Genomic DNA, 18,751 nt, shown 5'->3' on the forward strand with positions numbered 1-18,751 from the left:
CAACAAATATAAATTACATAAAATAAAGATAATATATTTTTAAATCATTGGAGAAAAAGGCAATGAAAATAATAAAGTGGAACATTCTGTAAGTGACTAAGGGATATGGATAAAGAGGGATTTCTCTTACCAGTCTTGCAAATTTTCATCAATTTGGTCTGATATCAAAATTAAAAGAACATGAAAATGGTTTGTGTTTATGTTTATTTAGGGTTTTTTTTAAGGGGATTCTTCATTTTATTTTTTTTTCAGGCTTCTTTTTAATCTTATTGTTGAGAGTATTATGTTTCTATGTTTGCTGAGCCCATATCCAACCACAACCTGCTTAAAATACCTCAGTGGCTGTTCATAACAATCATGAGAAAAATCCAAACACCTCAGCACAGCCTTCAAGGCCCAACATCCACTGAAAACCCTTTGTAGCAACTTTCATCTCATTTCTCGTCATCACTGACCACACACACTACAAGCTCCATTCATACTAACTGTTTACAATTCCCCAGCTTATCACACTAGGCAACACTTCTGTACCTTAGCATGTGCTGGCCTCTCGGCCTAGAATGACCTTCTCTTATCTTCCTGGCAACTTCTTATAATGTTTCAAGATCCAGACCAAGACTTTTCACCTCTAGGAAGGCCTCTCTGATTACCCAGTTGGAGATGACACCACCTCTTCTGATACCCCAACACCTCCAGGACCTTCCATGGTCATGTCCCACAGACAGGCCTTCCACTCTTTGTTTACAAGCCTATCTTGTCACATGGTCTGATTGCTACTCAAGGACAGTGATTATCCACACACTGGTAAGCCCAGTGCTTTGCACAGGTCCTGGCACAACACAGGGCTCAATATTTGCAGCATGAATACCAGTGTCTGAACTTTCTGCATCCTCCAAGGGAGGAACCCCTGACTTCAGTCTCTTTCATTATCTTCAAAACATACAGGTGGGTGAGGGAAATTAGTTCTTCCCTTATTTTACACACAAGGAAAGTGAGGTTCGGAGAGGGTAAAGTAACAGTGTACCCAGAGCTGAGCTATAGCTGAAATCCAGATCTCTTGCCTAGAAGTTCTTTCCCAGAAGGCAGGTAGGTGAGAAAAGAAGGAAGGAGATGCCATTTGTGGTTTGCCTAGCCAGTGATGGCGAACCTTTTGAGCTCGGCGTGTCAGCATTTTGAAAAACCATAACTTAACTCTGGTGCTGTGTCACATACAGACAATTTTGATATTTTCAACCATAGTAAAACAAAGAGTTATATTTTGATATTTATTTTATATATTTAAATGCCATTTAACAAAGAAAAATCAACCCAAAAAATGAGTTTGCAGCGTGTCATAGGTTCGCCATCACTGGCCTAGTTTATGTCAGACTCAAGGCTTCAAATAAACTTGCTGTTTCTAGCATCACCATTGCATTGTAAGGAACCCCATTTTACAGACAAGGAAACTGAGGCTCCAAATCCAATCCGTCTGACTGCAAAGCCCATGCCCTTTTCTCTGCACACTGCTGCCGGGGTCCAACCCCAGCAGGTCCAGGGGTTCCAAAAGGCGTAGACGGAGTCGGCGAAGAAGGAATGACACAGAGACAGCATTCAGTTGATCAGCAGCCTAGCCAGGATCTCCAGCCAAGTTCTGGTCTCGATCTCCAGAGAGGTTCTGCTCTTTATTGTCTTGTTACATCCGTATTTATCCCAGTTGATTTTAATCCTGTCAATTTCTATTACAAAGGTTAGGGCGTTTCTTATCTCCATTCCAGGGAGTAAAGATTATGTAGCTTAAGCATGATTGTTTGTAGTGATTAACTACCCGCCTGGCACTTAGTTAAGGAGTTTCATCCCCTTCCTGACTTCAGGGAAAAATTCCTACCTGGGGAAACAACCTTTCTCGGAGAGGTGACCTTGGTTAAAACACACAGCGCTAAGGGGAGCAAACATATTAAGAACAGTATGCTATATACGCCAGGTCCCTTGAAACATATGCTGTGCAGATGTTTCTTTCCTGCAGCGACTGTGTCAAGCAGCAAGGATGGACCGGCTTCCGGCAAATTCCCCCTTTTTTATTTTTTAAATGATCACGCATGCAAATCAGTGGCCACCTCTCAGATTGGGCCATTTAAGTCTCGGAAGAAGAGTGGCAAGCAATGATAGTGAGCATAGCTATAAACATAGTGGATGGGGCGCAGAAGGAGCCCCATTCCTGTAGAAGGTTGCCAGCCTCTTCAGTCAAGGGATTTCAGCTGTCCTCAAGTTGTTGGTTTGATTGTCTTTGTTGGTCTGGCTAGCGGGCGGCGTCACTGGCGACAGGCTTCCCGAAGCGTCAGCAAGTTGAAGGGCTTCATCAAAGGGTCCATCAGGGCCGTGGTTGATGGTGGTGTCGATGTCCGAGGAGGAGTAAGCTGTGCCCTCTGGATCCAGCTGATATGGAAAGTGGAGGGTAGTAGAAAAAGAAGAGAAAGCAAAAGAACTACAAGGCATGGAAGTGTTTAGAAAAAAGAGGGAGAAGAAAGGGAAGAAGGCAGCATCCTGACACAGCCCTTTCCTTCAGCTTCCTCTATCCCTGTGGTCCCAGGTAGAAATGGGAAACAAGTCCTGTTTCAGTGAGAGGGCAGCTGCTGTCAGCCAGCCTCTGTCTTTACCTGGGTCCCGATCTGAGCTGGGCATGGGAAGCAGGAAGCAGCCATGGGGACAGGAGACCTTCCTCAGAAGGGGTGAGTGTTCAAGCCCCTGCACCATTGGGGAGGGGGGGTCTGTGCCCCACCTTTGTTGCACCCCAAGTTTTCTCCTACTGGCCCCCAACTGTGCCTGTCTTAGGTTGCCCCACCCTGTGGAGTCTTACCCGTCGTTGACTACCAGCCATCTCTGGGCCAAGCAGGGTGATGTGAGGTTCAGTTTTGTCTCCTTGATAGCCTATGTCCCTCTGGCCTCCATGCCCAGCAACTGCCTTTGGATTCCCTCGCCTGCTGGCGGGGCTCTGGCATTGATCATAGGGAACTCAGGTTTCTTCTCTAGAGAGGGCCCAGCTTATGCCATTGGGCCAGAGACAGATCCATGGTACCAGCCACCATGAGGCTTCAACCTCAGCATGAACAGAGAGCTCAGGCAACAGCTATGGGCAATTGGATTGTAAGAAGAGGGTCCCTCTTGACACAAGGGTAAGAGGGGCCAATACAGGACAAAGGAGAGTCCCGGAACAGGGCTTTCTCAGCCCAGGATGTCAGGCTCTTGGCACAAGACAACTCCATGTATGGGACATATACCAGACACCCCTAGTCACGGCATAAAAGGGAGGTGCCCTTCCTGGAACAGTAGGGTAGGGAGATTCTAGAAAAGGCTGTGTTCAGGAAAGAAGGAGAAAGGCCAAAGAACCAGCAAACAAGTAGTTAGATTTTAAAAAAAGGAAAAAGGAAAGGAGATGTGGGGCAAAGCTGGGACATGTGGAAAGACAAAACGGAGGCACATGTGATCCTCCCAATGGACAGATTGTTCCAGCTCAGGGCTGCACATCTGCTGCAGACGGGCACTGGTCAGGTGTGCTATGATGAGGCAGAGATGGCGGGCGGTGAGACATAAGGTCAGACTAGACGGTCTGGAATCCACACAGGTGAGTCTGCGTCCTGTGGAAATATACAAGCATATCCTCTCCCCTGGGTTAAAAGTACATCAGGTCCCTTCCAGGCTCCTGTAAGCAAGTCTCTCCATTTGATGAGGGCTTTTGGTTTAGTTAGATCAGGGTTCCAATGCCTGTACATCGGGGAATTTCCCTCAGAATCTACATTTAGTATATTAATTACAAATTGAGCATGTTGTAGAACATGATGAGGAGAGGAATATTTAAACTCATTTTCTTGTAATTTTTTAATTTGTGTTTTTAAAGTTTGGTGAGCCCTTTCTACTATTGCTTGGCCTTGAGGATTGTAGGGTATTCCTGTAGTATGTGCGATGCCGAATGTAGAGCATAAGTTTTTAAAAGCTCTAGAGGTATAGGCAGGCCCATTGTCAGTTTTAAGTGCCCTTGGTATTCCTAGGTAGGAAAAGCATTGGAATAGATGTTGACTTACATCTTTAAAGGCTTCTCCTGTACGTGCAGAAGCGAGGATAACATGAGAAAAGGTATCAATACAAACATGCACATAGCAAAGTTTGCCAAAAGATGGGACATGAGTAATATCCATCTGCCATAAGTCACAGGGTCTAAGTCCTCTTGGATTAACTCCAGTAGCAGGGCTAGGAAAATGAGTAGGACAATGGCCGCAGTCACGCACAATACTTCGAGCAGCTTCTCTAGATATGCGATAATATAGACGGAGAGCAGAAGCATTTTGATGGTGAATGGCATGAGACCGCCGGGCTTCTTCTAGAGCTGTACAAACTACTGGGCGAGTTAGTAAATCCGCCTGATAATTTCCTTCACTTAAGGGTCCTGGTAGGCAAGAATGAGCTCTAATATGTCCAATATAGAAAGCCTTTTCTCTTTTGTGAATACAAGTTTGTAGCTGAGTTAACAAAGAGAAAATGGCTGTTCTTCCTTGTGGGAGAGAGGCGGTCTCAATATGAGGAAATAATTTAACTATATATTGAGAGTCAGTGTACAAGTTAAAGGGAACCTGTTGCAATTGTTCAAAAGCATAAATGACTGCCAAAAGCTCTGTTCTCTGAGCTGACGTCTCTAGAGTTTGTTGAACATGGGTTATTGAGTCAATGATGGTTACTGCCCTACCATTAGAGGAGCCATCTGTGAATACTAAGGAGGCAGGAGGTGATAATGGTTCTTTTGAACATTTAATAGGAAATATAAACGGATGTAAGGAGAGAAATTGCAATGTAGGTGATCTTGGCAAATGATGTAAAATTTGTCCTGGGAAGTTACCTATAGCTATTTGCCACTCTTCTTCAAATTGTAATAGTGTGTCTAATTGTTCTCTTTTATAAGGTATTATTATCTCAGTAACTTCTCTTCCAAAGAGTTCGATACTGCGTCGTCTACCTTTGATAATGAGAGTGGCCACTAGGGAGGGATAGGGTGGTACAATCTTCCTAGGAGTGACAGGTAAATGTATCCATTCTAATGGTCCTTCCTGCCACAAGCATCCTGTAGGAGTATATTTAGTGGCTAGAATAATTAAGGCCCAAGATTTGGAATAATCTAGATACTGTAGTTGCTGTTTATTGATGGCCTGTTCTATTTTTGCTATAGCCTTTTCTCCTTCTACAGTTAATTGTCGGGGAGACTTAGGGTTAGAATCTCCCTTTAAAATGTCAAATAGAGGTTTTAAGTCAAGAGTGGTTATTTTTAGATATGGCCTGACCCAGTTGATATCACCTAATAGTTTCTGATAATCATTCAATGTGTTTAAATGATCTTTTCTTAATTGTAGAGGCTGATGGGTGATAGTAGAGGTATGTAATATTCTGCCTAAGTATGAAAAAGAAGGTTCAGTCTGAATCTTTTCTGGGGCTATTTTTAGACCATGTTCTTCTAAAGCAAGGATGGTCTGAGTAAGAATTTCCTGTAAAGTAGCCCGATCTTTATGAGCTAGTAAAATATCATCCATATAATGAATAAGATATAGATCTGAAAATTTCTTTCTAATAACTTGCAATGCCTGATCTACAAACTTTTGACATAATGTAGGACTATTTTTCATCCCTTGTGGGAGAACCTTCCATTGGTATCTCTGATAAGGCTGTTTAAAGTTTTCTGATGGTATGCTGAATGCGAATCTTTGACAATCAGCTGGGTGAAGAGGTATAGTGAAAAAACAATCCTGTAAGTCAATAACAACAACACAATACTCCTGTGGAATTGCCACAGGGGAGGGCAATCCAGGTTGTAAGGAGCCCATATCTTCCATGGTGGCATTTATGGCTCTTAGATCTTGCAAAAGTCTCCACTTGCCTGATTTCTTTCTTATTACAAATATGGGTGTGTTCCAGGGACTATTTGATGGCTCTATATGTCCCTCTGCTAATTGCTGATCAATTAATTGTCGGGCTGCTGATATTTTCTCAGATGTTAAGGGCCATTGCTCAACCCATACTGGTTGTGACGATTTCCAGACTATGGGATCAGCAGTCCTAAGGGCAATGGCCCCAATTACAGATCCTGTCGAGGAGTGTGAGGTATTACTTTCCTTTCCTAATCCCTTTCCTGGATTAAATCTCGTGTCTAGCATCTGTGATGTTACTCTATCACTGGGGCTATATAATACAACTCCCATTTGAGACAAGATATCTCTTCCCCATAATGTAAAGGGGATAGTCGTAATTACATAGGGACAGAATGTTCCTGAATGTTGATCTTCATCAGTCAAAGTTAGAATCTGAGAACTCTTTTTTACATTAGATGCCTTGCCTAGTCCTACTAGGGAAGTGGAGGTGGTATGCGTGGGCCATGAAGAGGGCCAATCCTTCCCTGCTATGCAGGAAACATCTGCTCCTGTATCCAATAGACCTTCAATTGGTTTTCCCTGAATTTGTAAAATTTTTGTAGGTCTAGTAGCATGGATTTCTTGTATCCAAAATGCTGCATCACTAGATCCAAAGCCTCCGGCCCCTCTAGCTTCCTGGGTAACAGCTGTCCCTATTTTATGTATCGGTAACAGGATTAATTGGGCAATTCTCTGGTTGGGCTGAATCTGTATAGTTGTGGTGGGTGGGGAAAGTAAAATCTGTATTTCTCCTGTGTAGTCTGCATCAACAACTCCTGGGATGACTAAGATCCCCTGTAACGAGGTGGAGCTCCGTCCTAATATTAAACCTACGGTTCCCTCAGGCAGCGGCCCAGACACTTCTGTAGGAATGGCTGCTACTGGCGAGTCTGGGGTTAGTACTGCATGGGTGGTTGAGTGGAGGTCCAATCCTGCACTGCCTGGGGTTGCCCTGAAGAGGTCACTGACTGATCGAAATTTGCAAAGGGGTTGAAGGTTGATGCCCCTATTATTGCAGGGGCCTGGGGCTGGCCCCTTCTCAAGTTTCCCAATTGAGGTGATGGGATATAACCTCCTTGGGAGCTATTTGTAGAGTTTAAAGGCCGACCATTTTTATGGTATCTTGATCTACATTCCTTTGCCCAATGGAATCCTTTCTGACATCGGGGACAAACGGTTTTTGGAGGATTAATATTATTCCCTAATGTATTTCCAGGCTGTCGAGGAGCTTCCCATCTGGCCTGAGTATTATTATTTTTATTTGGGCATTCTCTGCTAAAGTGCCCAGATAAGCCACAAGAGTAGCAGTTCATATTTCTTTTATTACCTGTATTATTGCTGGCTTGTCCTATAGCCTGTACATATTGAGGGTATGTCTCCCCTTTGAGAGCTGCAGCTATAGCTACACCCTGTATAAATGCTGGACTTACATCAGCACACTGTTTTATAAAATCATTTATAGTTTCTGTTCTGCGAATCGGCCTTAATAAAGCCTGACAGGTATTATTAGCATTTTCAAAAGCCAGTTGTTTGATTAGGATATCGGCTGCCTCTTTGTTATTGATTACTCTCTTGACTGCCTGCATGAGGCGAGAAAGGAAATCCTGATATGGTTCCTCGACCTTCTGTTTAACCTCTGTAAGGGTGGTTGTTTTTCCTGCTGTATAAGGTAGGGATTTCCAGGCACTTACTGCACAACTGGTTACTTTGGTAAGTGCCTCTGTGGGCATATTCATTCGCTCCTCAGCCGTGTTAAAATCACCTTCTCCTAATATCATGTCTAGGGTTATTCCTTTTCTGGTTTTTTCCCTAGTGGCTACAGCTTTCTTAGCAAGATCATCATATTCAGTTTTCCATAATAAGTAATCGCCTCCTGAGAGACAGGATTTACAAACCTGTGACCAATCATAAGGAGTCATCCATTTACTGGCTAGGGTTTCTACCAAGGTTTGTGTGTAAGGAGCTAGAGGTCCATATTCAGAACAGGCCAATTTTAATTCTTTAAGTACTTTGTAAGGTATAGGCTCCAAGGTGGGGTTTCTATTCCCACCAGACTCATTCTCATATGTAACTGGGAAGCAGAGTGAGAATTCAAGATCTCCATTAGCTTCAGCTTCTCTTATCGCCCTTTGAAATTTAGACATGGAGCTCATAGGAGCCACAGGACCTGGTTTAGGCTTCCTTTCTAATTTGGGGATCCTGTTTTGAATGGGAGGGCCACTCTCCTCTCTACTGACTGGAAAGGACCAATGGTCATGTTTATGATATTTATTCTCCTCCCGATCAGTAGGCATAGCTAAATTGCTTTTAGATTGAGCTGAAGACAATGATGATGTATCCTCTCTGGGTGGAGCCGAGGGACTATTTAAATTTTGAGAAAGTTCAACCGTTTTTGCCTCTGGTGCCAAGGTGTCACAGATTGAATCCCAGAGGGAAAAGTAACATGGCAGGACCTTCTCAGATTCATGGTGTTTCTTTAATTGCTTTCCTACTTCAACCCAAGTTTTTAAATTAACAGTTCCATCCTCTGGAAGCCATTGACATACTTCTTCTATAAAACTTTCTGTCTCACTGGGAAAAACCTCAACTCCAATTCTGCTAGTAAGCATATGCGTTAAAAGATTAATACAGAGTCTTTTTTATTTAGACTCAGTATGACCCATCTTGTCAATCTAAGTTCTGTACTAACTACCCGCTTACCCTACTTATCCTCTATGGGGGGGGGGGGGGGGGTCTGAAGCACCCTATGGTGCAGTCCTATCCGTCCCAAGTACGGGGGGACTTACCTAAGGGAACCCTGTTCGGGCGCCAGATGCCGGGGTCCAACCCCAGCAGGTCCAGGGGTTCCAAAAGGCGTAGACGGAGTCGGCGAAGAAGGAATGACACAGAGACAGCATTCAGTTGATCAGCAGCCTAGCCAGGATCTCCAGCCAAGTTCTGGTCTCGATCTCCAGAGAGGTTCTGCTCTTTATTGTCTTGTTACATCCGTATTTATCCCAGTTGATTTTAATCCTGTCAATTTCTATTACAAAGGTTAGGGCGTTTCTTATCTCCATTCCAGGGAGTAAAGATTATGTAGCTTAAGCATGATTGTTTGTAGTGATTAACTACCCGCCTGGCACTTAGTTAAGGAGTTTCATCCCCTTCCTGACTTCAGGGAAAAATTCCTACCTGGGGAAACAACCTTTCTCGGAGAGGTGACCTTGGTTAAAACACACAGCGCTAAGGGGAGCAAACATATTAAGAACAGTATGCTATATACGCCAGGTCCCTTGAAACATATGCTGTGCAGATGTTTCTTTCCTGCAGCGACTGTGTCAAGCAGCAAGGATGGACCGGCTTCCGGCACACTGCCATATGGAGGCCCACCTCTGACCCTCCATCGGAGAACGTGAGAGGCCTGAGTCAATCATCCTCAACAGTCTCTTTTAAACCAGCACCACACACAGGCCCTCGAGGCGGCCCACACCCCCAGACCACAGGCTTCATTTCGCATGGTTTCCAAACCCAGGATATTTGGGTTGTAAGACAAAACCTCCATTTCTCCAGCAGAAAGTGAACACTATACACAATTAGCCAGCCAAACTGCTGACGCTCACAGACACTGCATCACGACAAACGGAGTATGGTTTGCCCAGAGATGTTCTTCAGAGGATCTAGGACTCCCCCAGGGCTTGGCACTGAGGGGACCCTGGAGCTGGGGGAGGGGAGGCCTGGCTGGCTGCATCAAGGAATCTGGGCGAAGGCTCCATTCCCAGGACAGAGTTTTCCCCGGGTGGGGGGGGTGGGAGGGGGATGGGGGCCGGGGGGGCGGGGAGAAGTGAAGCCCCAGAAGCCCAGTGTTGCCCACCCCTAGGTGGCGGAGGGGTGGGGGAGGGGGGAATCCCTATCAGCCCAGGAGGCCTTCCCCACTCCATCCCTGCTTCCCACAGACCAGCAGTCTCCGGTTCAGGCTGGGGAGACCAATGATGCTGATGACCTTCAGGTCCTGGGTCAGAGAAGCCGGGCCCTTAGAACTTCTCCAGGTGGCCGCAGGGGGTGGATTCCCCTGCTTTTAAGGCCTTTGTACTGGGGGAGTGATCAGCGGACACTCAGGCCTGGCTCTGACTCTGAGCAAATCATCTAACCCCATGTGCTTCAGTTTCCCTGTCTTTACAAGCAGCACCTGTCTCACAGGGCTCATCAGAGGTTTCCTAAAGTGACAGGTGCAAACAACCTATCAGAAAGGTTGGCCTTAACTGACACTGAATAAGCATGAATAACCATGAGTGAGGCTTCCCCACCAAAGTTCCTGACCGTCCCACCCAATACGATCTTACTGGATTGCACGCCTGTTTTTACTTGACTAAGATTAAAGTCCAGGGAACAACCAGGGTCCTCCGCAGAGATGCAGTTAAGTCTTCGTCTTACCTTTCTGAGATGAGGTTTGTCTGAGAAGGAACAAACAGCTTGCCCACACTAACCCACCAGCATATCACCCAGTGCCAGGCATTCCCCAGAGCCTCAGGCCAAAGAGTCCTCTGTCCCACTTGGTAGCTTTTGGAAGGATTAGTCTTGATTGTAAGCAACAGCCACCAGTGTGGAGTGACCTCTTGCTAACTAAGAAACAGAATCTCAACACGATGCCTAAAAACCCACCATCAGGGTCCTTTTAAGGATTCTTTAGTGCTAAACACTGCCCCCACTGCTCCCCTTTCCCAACATTACTAGCCTTGGGTAGGGTAAGAGAATCAGTCTTGGAGTGAATTAGTTAAAAGTTTCCCCCAATTTGCAATGTGGTTAGAACCACTTGGGAGACTTGAGACCCCTCATGAGGAAGGAGAAAGAAGTGAGCACGAGTCAATGGCCTCACAGATCCAGGGAAGGGGGCAGAAAAGCCCACACTCCTTGTCCTAAGAAGCTTCAGTTCCAGAAGGGCCATCCCTGCTCAGACACTGCGTGGCCCAGGGGGAGGCAGAGCTGAGGTCCAAGAGACACAGACTTCCCAGCAGAACCCTGGGCCTAGGCGAGGTCACATGAGGAAGGGGTGGTGATGGGGCCAAGGCCAAGCTTGGGGCAGAGGCAAACTCCTTCAGGAACCCACACTCTCACGCTTTTGAGTCAGGGAAGAGCTGGCAGCTGAAGCACGCAGAGCAGGGGCATTTATCAATGGCCCAGTTCATTCCCAACAATCCCCATTGTCTGGGCCAGCACAGAGATGGGCTTTATCTCTCAGAGCCGCTAGAAAGAAAAGCTCTAAGACATGGTCACGAAGCGGAGTCCAAAGATACCGAAGCCAAAACTGAGACATATGGTTTGAAAACCAGATAAAATATTTGAAATTGGGGATGTTCCAAAAAAAAAAAAAAAATCCATGCAATATGGTTCCCATCCTCAGAGACCAAGGGAATGCTCAATTGCTGGTTGTTCATTCACTTATTCTAATCTCTCTCTACAAAAGATGTGGGAGTTTACAGTTAAAAATGTGAATACTATAAAGTTGTTTAAGCAGAAATTAAAAGTCAAAGCCAAGATTTGAAATAACAGTTACTACAATGGAGCAATATGATAGACAAAGAGCTTCCTAGCAGCCAGAGTAAAAAGGGAAATACACAGATTATATCAACAGCCTAGGAGTCCCACAAACCTGTAGAAATCCCTTCACCTTTCTAAGCCTTAATTTCCTTGTCAGGAAAAAAGGGGGGTAGAGGACTACTGACCTAACAAAGTTGTTATGAAAAGTAAATAAAGTAAAGCATATATTAAAGGTTCAACAGATGGTGGTGGTTATCATTATTATTATTATTGTTACTCTGTTGTCTGATTTGTCTTCTTTAAACTGGAACTACGATAACTTAGTGGGGTTGTCCTTGATGCTCTCTGATTCCTATTGTTGCTCTGAAATAAAGAATGGGGGAACCCCCTGAGGCTGAGTCACCATGACTCCTCCAGTTTTCCAGAGCCTTTCTGGAGTCTTAAAGTTGTTGGGGACCCCCACAAAGGAGAGAGCTAGGGAATTCCGCCTCCCACCCCTCACCCCCATCTTTACTCTGCAAGAAGGCTACCAGGCAAAGCACAGCATGCCTGTTCAACCATCCCCAAGGTCAGGCAGGGATCAGGCCAGGTGCAGGTAGATCCCAGCAACCCCTCAGGAAATGGCTGACGCCCATCTGCTCCCCTGCACAAGGGAAGTTGATGGAGTGAGAGCTCAGGCATTCCTCCAACCAAACCATAAACACTAAGGAAGAGAAAGCCAATGTCATCTTCTAACTTCCCAACTGAAGGAGCGCAGTTAGTCTGGCCGCCTCACTGAAGCCTGTCCATCGGGAATGGCCAGGATGGAGAGGTCTAGAAGCAATAATAATGGCAACAACAACAACCAGCTGATAGCTGAGGGCACCTACTCTTCTGAGCACTGTTTCGTGTGTCCCCAGGAGTCCCCAGGGAAAGGAGGTCGAGGAGAACAAATTCTGTAAAGGAACGGGAGAGAGAGGAGAGAGGAGCAAAGCAAAGGCCAGCTCGTCCATCCTCACCTGCAGATGGGAGACCCAAAATAGTGTTGATTGAAACCAAAGAAGAGAAGGAATCAGCCCAGCTCAACTCACTGCTCCTCCCTGCCACCAGGCTGCTCAGGCCCCAGCCCACACACAGAAGGACCACACTGCTTGTCTGCTGCAGCGGGACCCAGAGTATAAACCAGAGCCTGGAGCAAATTACAGGTGTGAGCTCCACCCCAGCCCTGCAAGACTGGCCTTTTCACTTGGAAGGCAGCAAAAGCTACTTCTAAAGCCCAGACCCTAAGACCCCAGGCTCCATGGCAACCTTCGTTCCAGGTCAAATGAGACACCCCAAAGGCACTCTGTCACTCTCTGCCCTGACCCCCAGCCAAAGCCCTGACTTAAGATATTCCCTACCAAGTCCAGTTTCTTGAGCGCGTTGCCCAAAGTGCCATATAGAGGCTAATGGGGGCCTGAAAGGGGAGCTGCAGGCTGAGAGGGGGTCTGACCAGGGGTTCGTATATGCATGTTTTACACATGTGGGTGCCTGTGGCCTATCTGTCCTTGCCTGCAGTTGTATACATTGGAAGTACGTGAATGTTTGCATGGATGTCCTGGGAGGAAATGCAGACGGCAGTGTGTGGGCAGGCCTGTCTGTACACAGGAGCAGCTGTGCGTGCCCTGTGAGTGTGTGCGGGTGGGCATGACTGGGTCTGCTCAGCCCCTCTCCATTTCCTCCTGCCTCTTCTGGTGTAACAGTGGGATCCCCCCAAGCTGTCTCCCCACCCCGGCCAGCCAGCTGAGGTCACTGTAGTGCTGGGTGAAGGCTCTGAGCTCTTGCCCTGCTCAGTCCTGAGAAACCAAAGCCAGATGACCCACAGAAAAGACACCCCGGGTCGCCCTAGAAAGTCGGAGTTCAGATAACACTCCTTACCCCCAACTCCTGCCAGCCCGGGCTCTCTCTCTCTCTCTCTCTCTCTCTCTCTCTCTCTCTCTCTCTCTCAGACACACACACACACACACACACACACACACACACACACACACACACACATCTCTCCATCTACACTGCACTGGCTCAGCCTGCAGGGAGCCTTCCTCCCACACACCTGAGAGCACTTCCAGGGCAGCGGACATGGCCCACACAGGGCTGCCGCCACAGACACATGCCACCTGCGGGCACACTCCAGTCCCCTCCATGCCAGTCCCCCCACACACTGGCAACTCTGCCACCCACACTCACACTGTGGGACAAGGCTAGAAAGTTCCACATGCTAGCACACTGGCTCACACACACTCCTGCCCATTGGCACTCACGCTGACACACTTAGACCTACTGTCCAAATAGTCGCAAACATGCTCTGTCCCCGACTCTGCTGGCGGGTCCAGCGCTGGCCCCTGAATCCAGCCAGCAGTGTGTCTACTTACTCCTGGGAAGTTGGCGGGCCAGAGCGGTGCGCACAGCGGCCAGCGGTGGCGGCGCGCAGCTGGGGCTCCAGAGGCCGCTTGCAAGTGGCTGCGCTGGGCCTGCCCAGCCCCGGGGCCGCCCGCTGCCCCGCGCCCCCGCCCGCCCCCCGCCTCCCCGGCCGCTGCAGGACCTTCAGCAACAGCGCGCTCCCTGACAAGCCTCCATCCCGCGGCAGCCTCCTGCCGCCTGGAGCCCCAGCCCCTCCGCTGTGCGGCTATTTTGTTGCCCAGGGCAGTGGAAACGTCGCTCCAGGCCCTTGGTGGGGAGCGCTGGAATGGGGACGCGGTCACGTCTAATTAGAGACCTGGCTCACCCCGGGCTGGGAGGGAGTCACCGCGGGGAAGCGCCCCGGAGCCTCAGAGCCCGCCAGGCGGGGGTGCCCACATGCGCCCCTCATGCCAACATCTGGAGAAGGAAGGGAATGCGCCCTGATTGTTTCCCTTGGAGCAGAAACAAAATAAGGAGGGGAGGGGAGGGGCGTGGGTGCGGTTCACAGGCTCCCCAGAGGAGCTGCCAAACTTTGAGCAGGCCCCACTGCCTGGAATGCCACTTGGTTTATTCACCACAGGTGCTTCCCTGTGGAACCTGAGTCCCACATAAGATCACCAGCCGCCAGATCACAGACCTGCCAAAAAAAGACAGAGACTCCTTCTAACTTGGGGCTCATCAAACTTCCCCTCCAGACTTCTGGTATCCGATGGCTAAGTCCAGAGAAAGGGCTGAGTCCTACCCAAAAGCTCAGGAATGTTGCTTGAACTGGAAGGAAGCTTCAAGGTCACCCCATCCAACTCCCTCCACCCTGCCAAGAATGGGGAGAAGAGAATGGGGGGGAGGGGGGCTGGGGGGTCTCTACCCACCTTTAGGCACAACCAAGGAGAGACAGCCCCTAGCCTCCCTTGGGCCTTCTTCCCAAATCTGAGCCCTCTCAATGGCAGGAAGTTCTCCTTGGCAACTAACCTAAATCCCTCATGTGCAAACTATGTCCATGTGTCTCCACTATGTGTCCAGAGAGGGAGGCTGGCTCCATCTCCATAACACAATGACCGCTGCAAGGTCCCATCTCAGTCTTCTGTTCTCTTCAGGCCCTGGCTAACAATGACCATTGATTCCTGCCCTGGACACATTACAGCTCCTGATATTAACTCAACAGCCTCAGCTCTGGGGACCCCAAGCTCTGTGGGTGCCCAAGTCATTTTCCGCCGGGACAAGCCAGCTTCGACCCTGGCCTCCATCCATTTGCGGACAGCCTGATTCTACACTACCCCACCCAAGTTCCCTGAGAGTAGCTTCAGCTCCTGTCTCCACAAAGGCTGCCTCAGAGCCTGGGACAGAGTTTGGACCCCAGCCACGTGCATGGCTAGGCATAAACACTGGAGTTTGCAAAATCTTTTCTCTGAGTCCATTTCTGGTAGGTCAGGTAGTGTAATAAAAGTAGTCTGGGCTTTGTCCTCAAAGAGACCTGAGCTTGTGTCCTGCCTCTACTACTTTCTAGCTGTGTGTCCTTGGACAAGTCATTTAACCTCTCTGAAGCTCACTTTTCCCATCTACATTGGTGATCATAATAGCTCATGGATTGTTGAAAGTATAAGATGAGATCAGGAATGTAAAATTACCTAGAAAGCTAAGATATTCTTAGTGTGCTAGAAATGGAACGAGGTTTAGATGATAAACAGGATAAATATTAACAAAAAAAAGCCTAAGAGATCTTTTATTTCCAGGACCAAATTCTGTACCTGGGTTTCAGGGCAAGAGAGAAACAGACTTGGTTTTCTAGATGTTCCCTTAGGACAGTGGTTCTCAACCTTCCTAATGCCGCGACACTTTCATACAGTTCCTCATGTTGTGGTGTACCCCAACGAGAAAATTATTTTCTTGCTACTTCATAACTGTAATTTTGCTACTGTTAGGAATCATAATGTAGATATCTGATATGCAGGATATATGTTCATGTTTCAAATTGAACATAATTAAAGCATAGTGATTAATCACAAAAACAATATGTAATTAGATATGTGTTTTCTGATGGTCTTAGGCGACCCTGTGAAAGGGTCTTTGGACCCCAAAAGGGGTCGCGACCCACAGGTTGAGAACCGCTGCCTTAGGACCTTTGATATGAATGCTCCCCACCTGCATCCCACAACATGCACTTGCACACAGACACACACACATCCACTTTCCCAGATACGTACTGCACAGCCCAGCCTCCTTGTCTCCTGTTGGCCCCATAGGCCCCAGCTGCCTATACCCTCCTCGCTGGCCGCCTCTCCATTCTCGGGAGGCCGCCTCATGGCTCCAGTCTTGGCCACAGCAGCTCCAGGTTTCCCTACCAAGGCCCATGAGAGCAACTCCTCTCTCCTTGCCCATCCTTCTGGGCCATGGCCCCAGCAAGGCCTGAAACTCAAAGCAAAGGTAGCAGAGGCCTTCCCTGAGACAGTCCACACTGAGGCTGCGGGAGGAAGCTCAGAGGTGGAGCACCCTCCCCCTCCTTCCCCTCCCCTCGGCCTGCCTGGCTTCATAGTGCTGTCCTGCTTAATTCTTAATGGAAATTCCATCCCTGGCGCCAGCCCTGGCTGGCTCATGGGATCCAGGCTTCGGCCAACAACAAACCCCACCCAGAGACAGGAGGCCTGCCTGGTCATATAAACACAGATACACACAGATACACACACATACATACACACACAAGACATTTACAAACTCAGAAATTCTTGCCCAGACACATCCATACACTATAACCACAAATAGTTCTTGCAAGGTAGTAAGTACAAATAGCAGCTTCCTTAATCCTCACAACACTAGGTTCTGGTAGTAACTTCAATTTACACATCAGGAAACTGATGCATGAAGAGGCTAAGTTAACTTGCATCAGGCATCTATAATAATAAAAGTGTAATATGCTAATTAGACTGGACAGTTGAATGACCTTCCGGACATCATTCCAGACGTCCTTCTGGACGAAGCCACAGCGGCAGAGGCAGAGGCAGAGGTGGTTAGGGGCGATCAGTTAGGCGGGCAGAGTGGTTAGGGGCGATCAGGCAGGCAGGCAAGTGGTTAAGGGTGATCAGGCACAGGCAAGTAGTTAGGGGTGATCAGGTAGGCAGGCAGGTGAGCAGTTAGGAGCCAGCGGTCCCGCACTGCAAAAGGGTACCAGCCGGGCTGAAGGACTCCCCGCCCCCATGCACAAATCATGCACCGAGTGTCTAGTTATTAATAACTAACTATAGCATTCACTAATGACTGATTACTATAATCATGTTGCATTCATTTCCCTTACATGCCTCACGTGCAGGTACGCCATTTCTCTCCACTAATACCAGCAGGGAATATTTAGCAGACGATTGCCACGTCATTAGTCTTGGACTGACTTGTTTGGTGTGCGCAAGAGAAAATATTTCGCTTTCAGAGAACAAGAAAAATAGGTTTATTTGCGTTACGCTTATTAATTTGTGCAGTTATTCAGTGTCTGGTAAGTTAATGTAAACAAAAAATATTTATTTCTATTAAAATGTTTTATTCTTTTATGTTAACGATTACTTCTTTATTTCAGCCCCTTGTATTCAGCATGTCTCTATTGAAATAAACCTACGTTTCTATGAAAATTGAAGCTTTTGCTTTTTTGTGGCCCACATAAACTTAAACCTTGTTTATTTGGCCTGTGTTAGCCTTTGAGTTTGACATGCTTGATGTAGGGGGTTCCTCAGAGACTCTGGGCACTGTCCAGGAGCTGGCCAAGGAGGGTTCTGGCCTCCAGGACCAGATGAGGCTGGACAGGGCTGTAGAATAAAGCACGGCATGAAAGCCCAAACTTCTAGTAGTACAGAACATGTGCTGCTCAAGGGAGCCGGAGCCATAAGGCAGAGATGGCAAGACTCTGATGGGAGGCAGAGTGGCTGGGAAGAAGGGGCAGGGCCATGATGGAGGACAAGCAGCAAAATCCAGAGCCAGGAACACTAAGAGAGCTGCAGAGGAGGAGAGGAGAGGAGCTAGCAGTCCAGGACCTGTCCACTGCTTGAAGCTGCCACCCTAAGCACGACATCTCCGAGCAGAGGCTGTGATGGCCCTGGGCCTCCTCACAAGCGTCCCCACTAGAGAGCGCCTGGAAAGACCTGTGCTACCCAGAGCAATCACTTTTGTCTCTCGTGGTTTCCCACCCCCATCCCCATCCCAGAACCCCCCATCACTTCTGCTGTCACAGCCCATCCACTCTGTGGCCTAAGGACAGCTCAGCATGGCAGGCCTGTGGGGCATTTGGGCTGAAAAAGGGTTTCTTGAGCGAGAACTGCTTGCCCCCCCCCCCCCCCCCGCCCCTGAAATGGACCTGGAATCCTGTTGTCAGGCAATGGCTTTAAGAGAGGGGACATTCTGAGTCTGAGAATTTGCATTTCTAAGAAGTTCCCAGGTGGTGCAGATGCTACTGGTCTGTGGGGGTCACTACTTTAGAGGATAAGAGGAAGTCAGAGATTATTCCAGCCCAAAACTAAATGGTTTCTTCTGAAAGGTCCCTAAAGAAAGAGTTTACACTCCTGTCAGTAGTTTGTACTTTCCCCTCCCTGACCAGCTTCCCAGCTTCTGCCTCAGCCCTGCTGTGTGTCGGTGGGTCTCCCGTGGGCTCTGTGACGGCTCTCTCTGACTCAGCACATCTCAAGTCAAGTAAGAGATGGTGTCCACTCTGTCCCCACCTGCTCAGAAAAGGTCATCAAGATGAGAAACCTGCACAAAAATACCTGATGACAGACAGGCTCTCTGATCTGGGGATGGTGATATCAGATCAGAAGTTCATGCTATTGGCAGCTGAAAGGCCAGCCCACCCAGAGAGTTGAGAGATGGACCAGGATCCCAGTGCCCACAGCTGCAACCCCGTGTCTGGCAGTCCCCTCCTGCAC

At 47.9% G+C, this 18,751-nt stretch overlaps 1 protein-coding gene across 1 annotated transcript in view; it reads right to left on the reverse strand.

Annotated features, from left to right (window-relative positions):
• The window catches only part of INSC (INSC spindle orientation adaptor protein), a gene marked incomplete at both ends in the record, with an annotated part of 298,722 nt that extends 282,566 nt beyond the window's left edge, over positions 1 to 16,156 (reverse strand). Inside the window, one exon of the mRNA XM_081098856.1 lies at positions 16,058 to 16,156. Coding sequence (XP_080954982.1) covers positions 16,058 to 16,156 — 99 coding nt within the window. The remainder of the gene's footprint in view (positions 1 to 16,057) is intronic.
• Positions 16,157 to 18,751: the final 2,595 nt, after the last annotated feature.

Source organism: Myotis nattereri (assembly GCF_964212035.1).
Source record: "Myotis nattereri genome assembly, chromosome: 9".
Classification (NCBI taxonomy): Eukaryota; Metazoa; Chordata; class Mammalia; order Chiroptera; family Vespertilionidae; genus Myotis; species Myotis nattereri.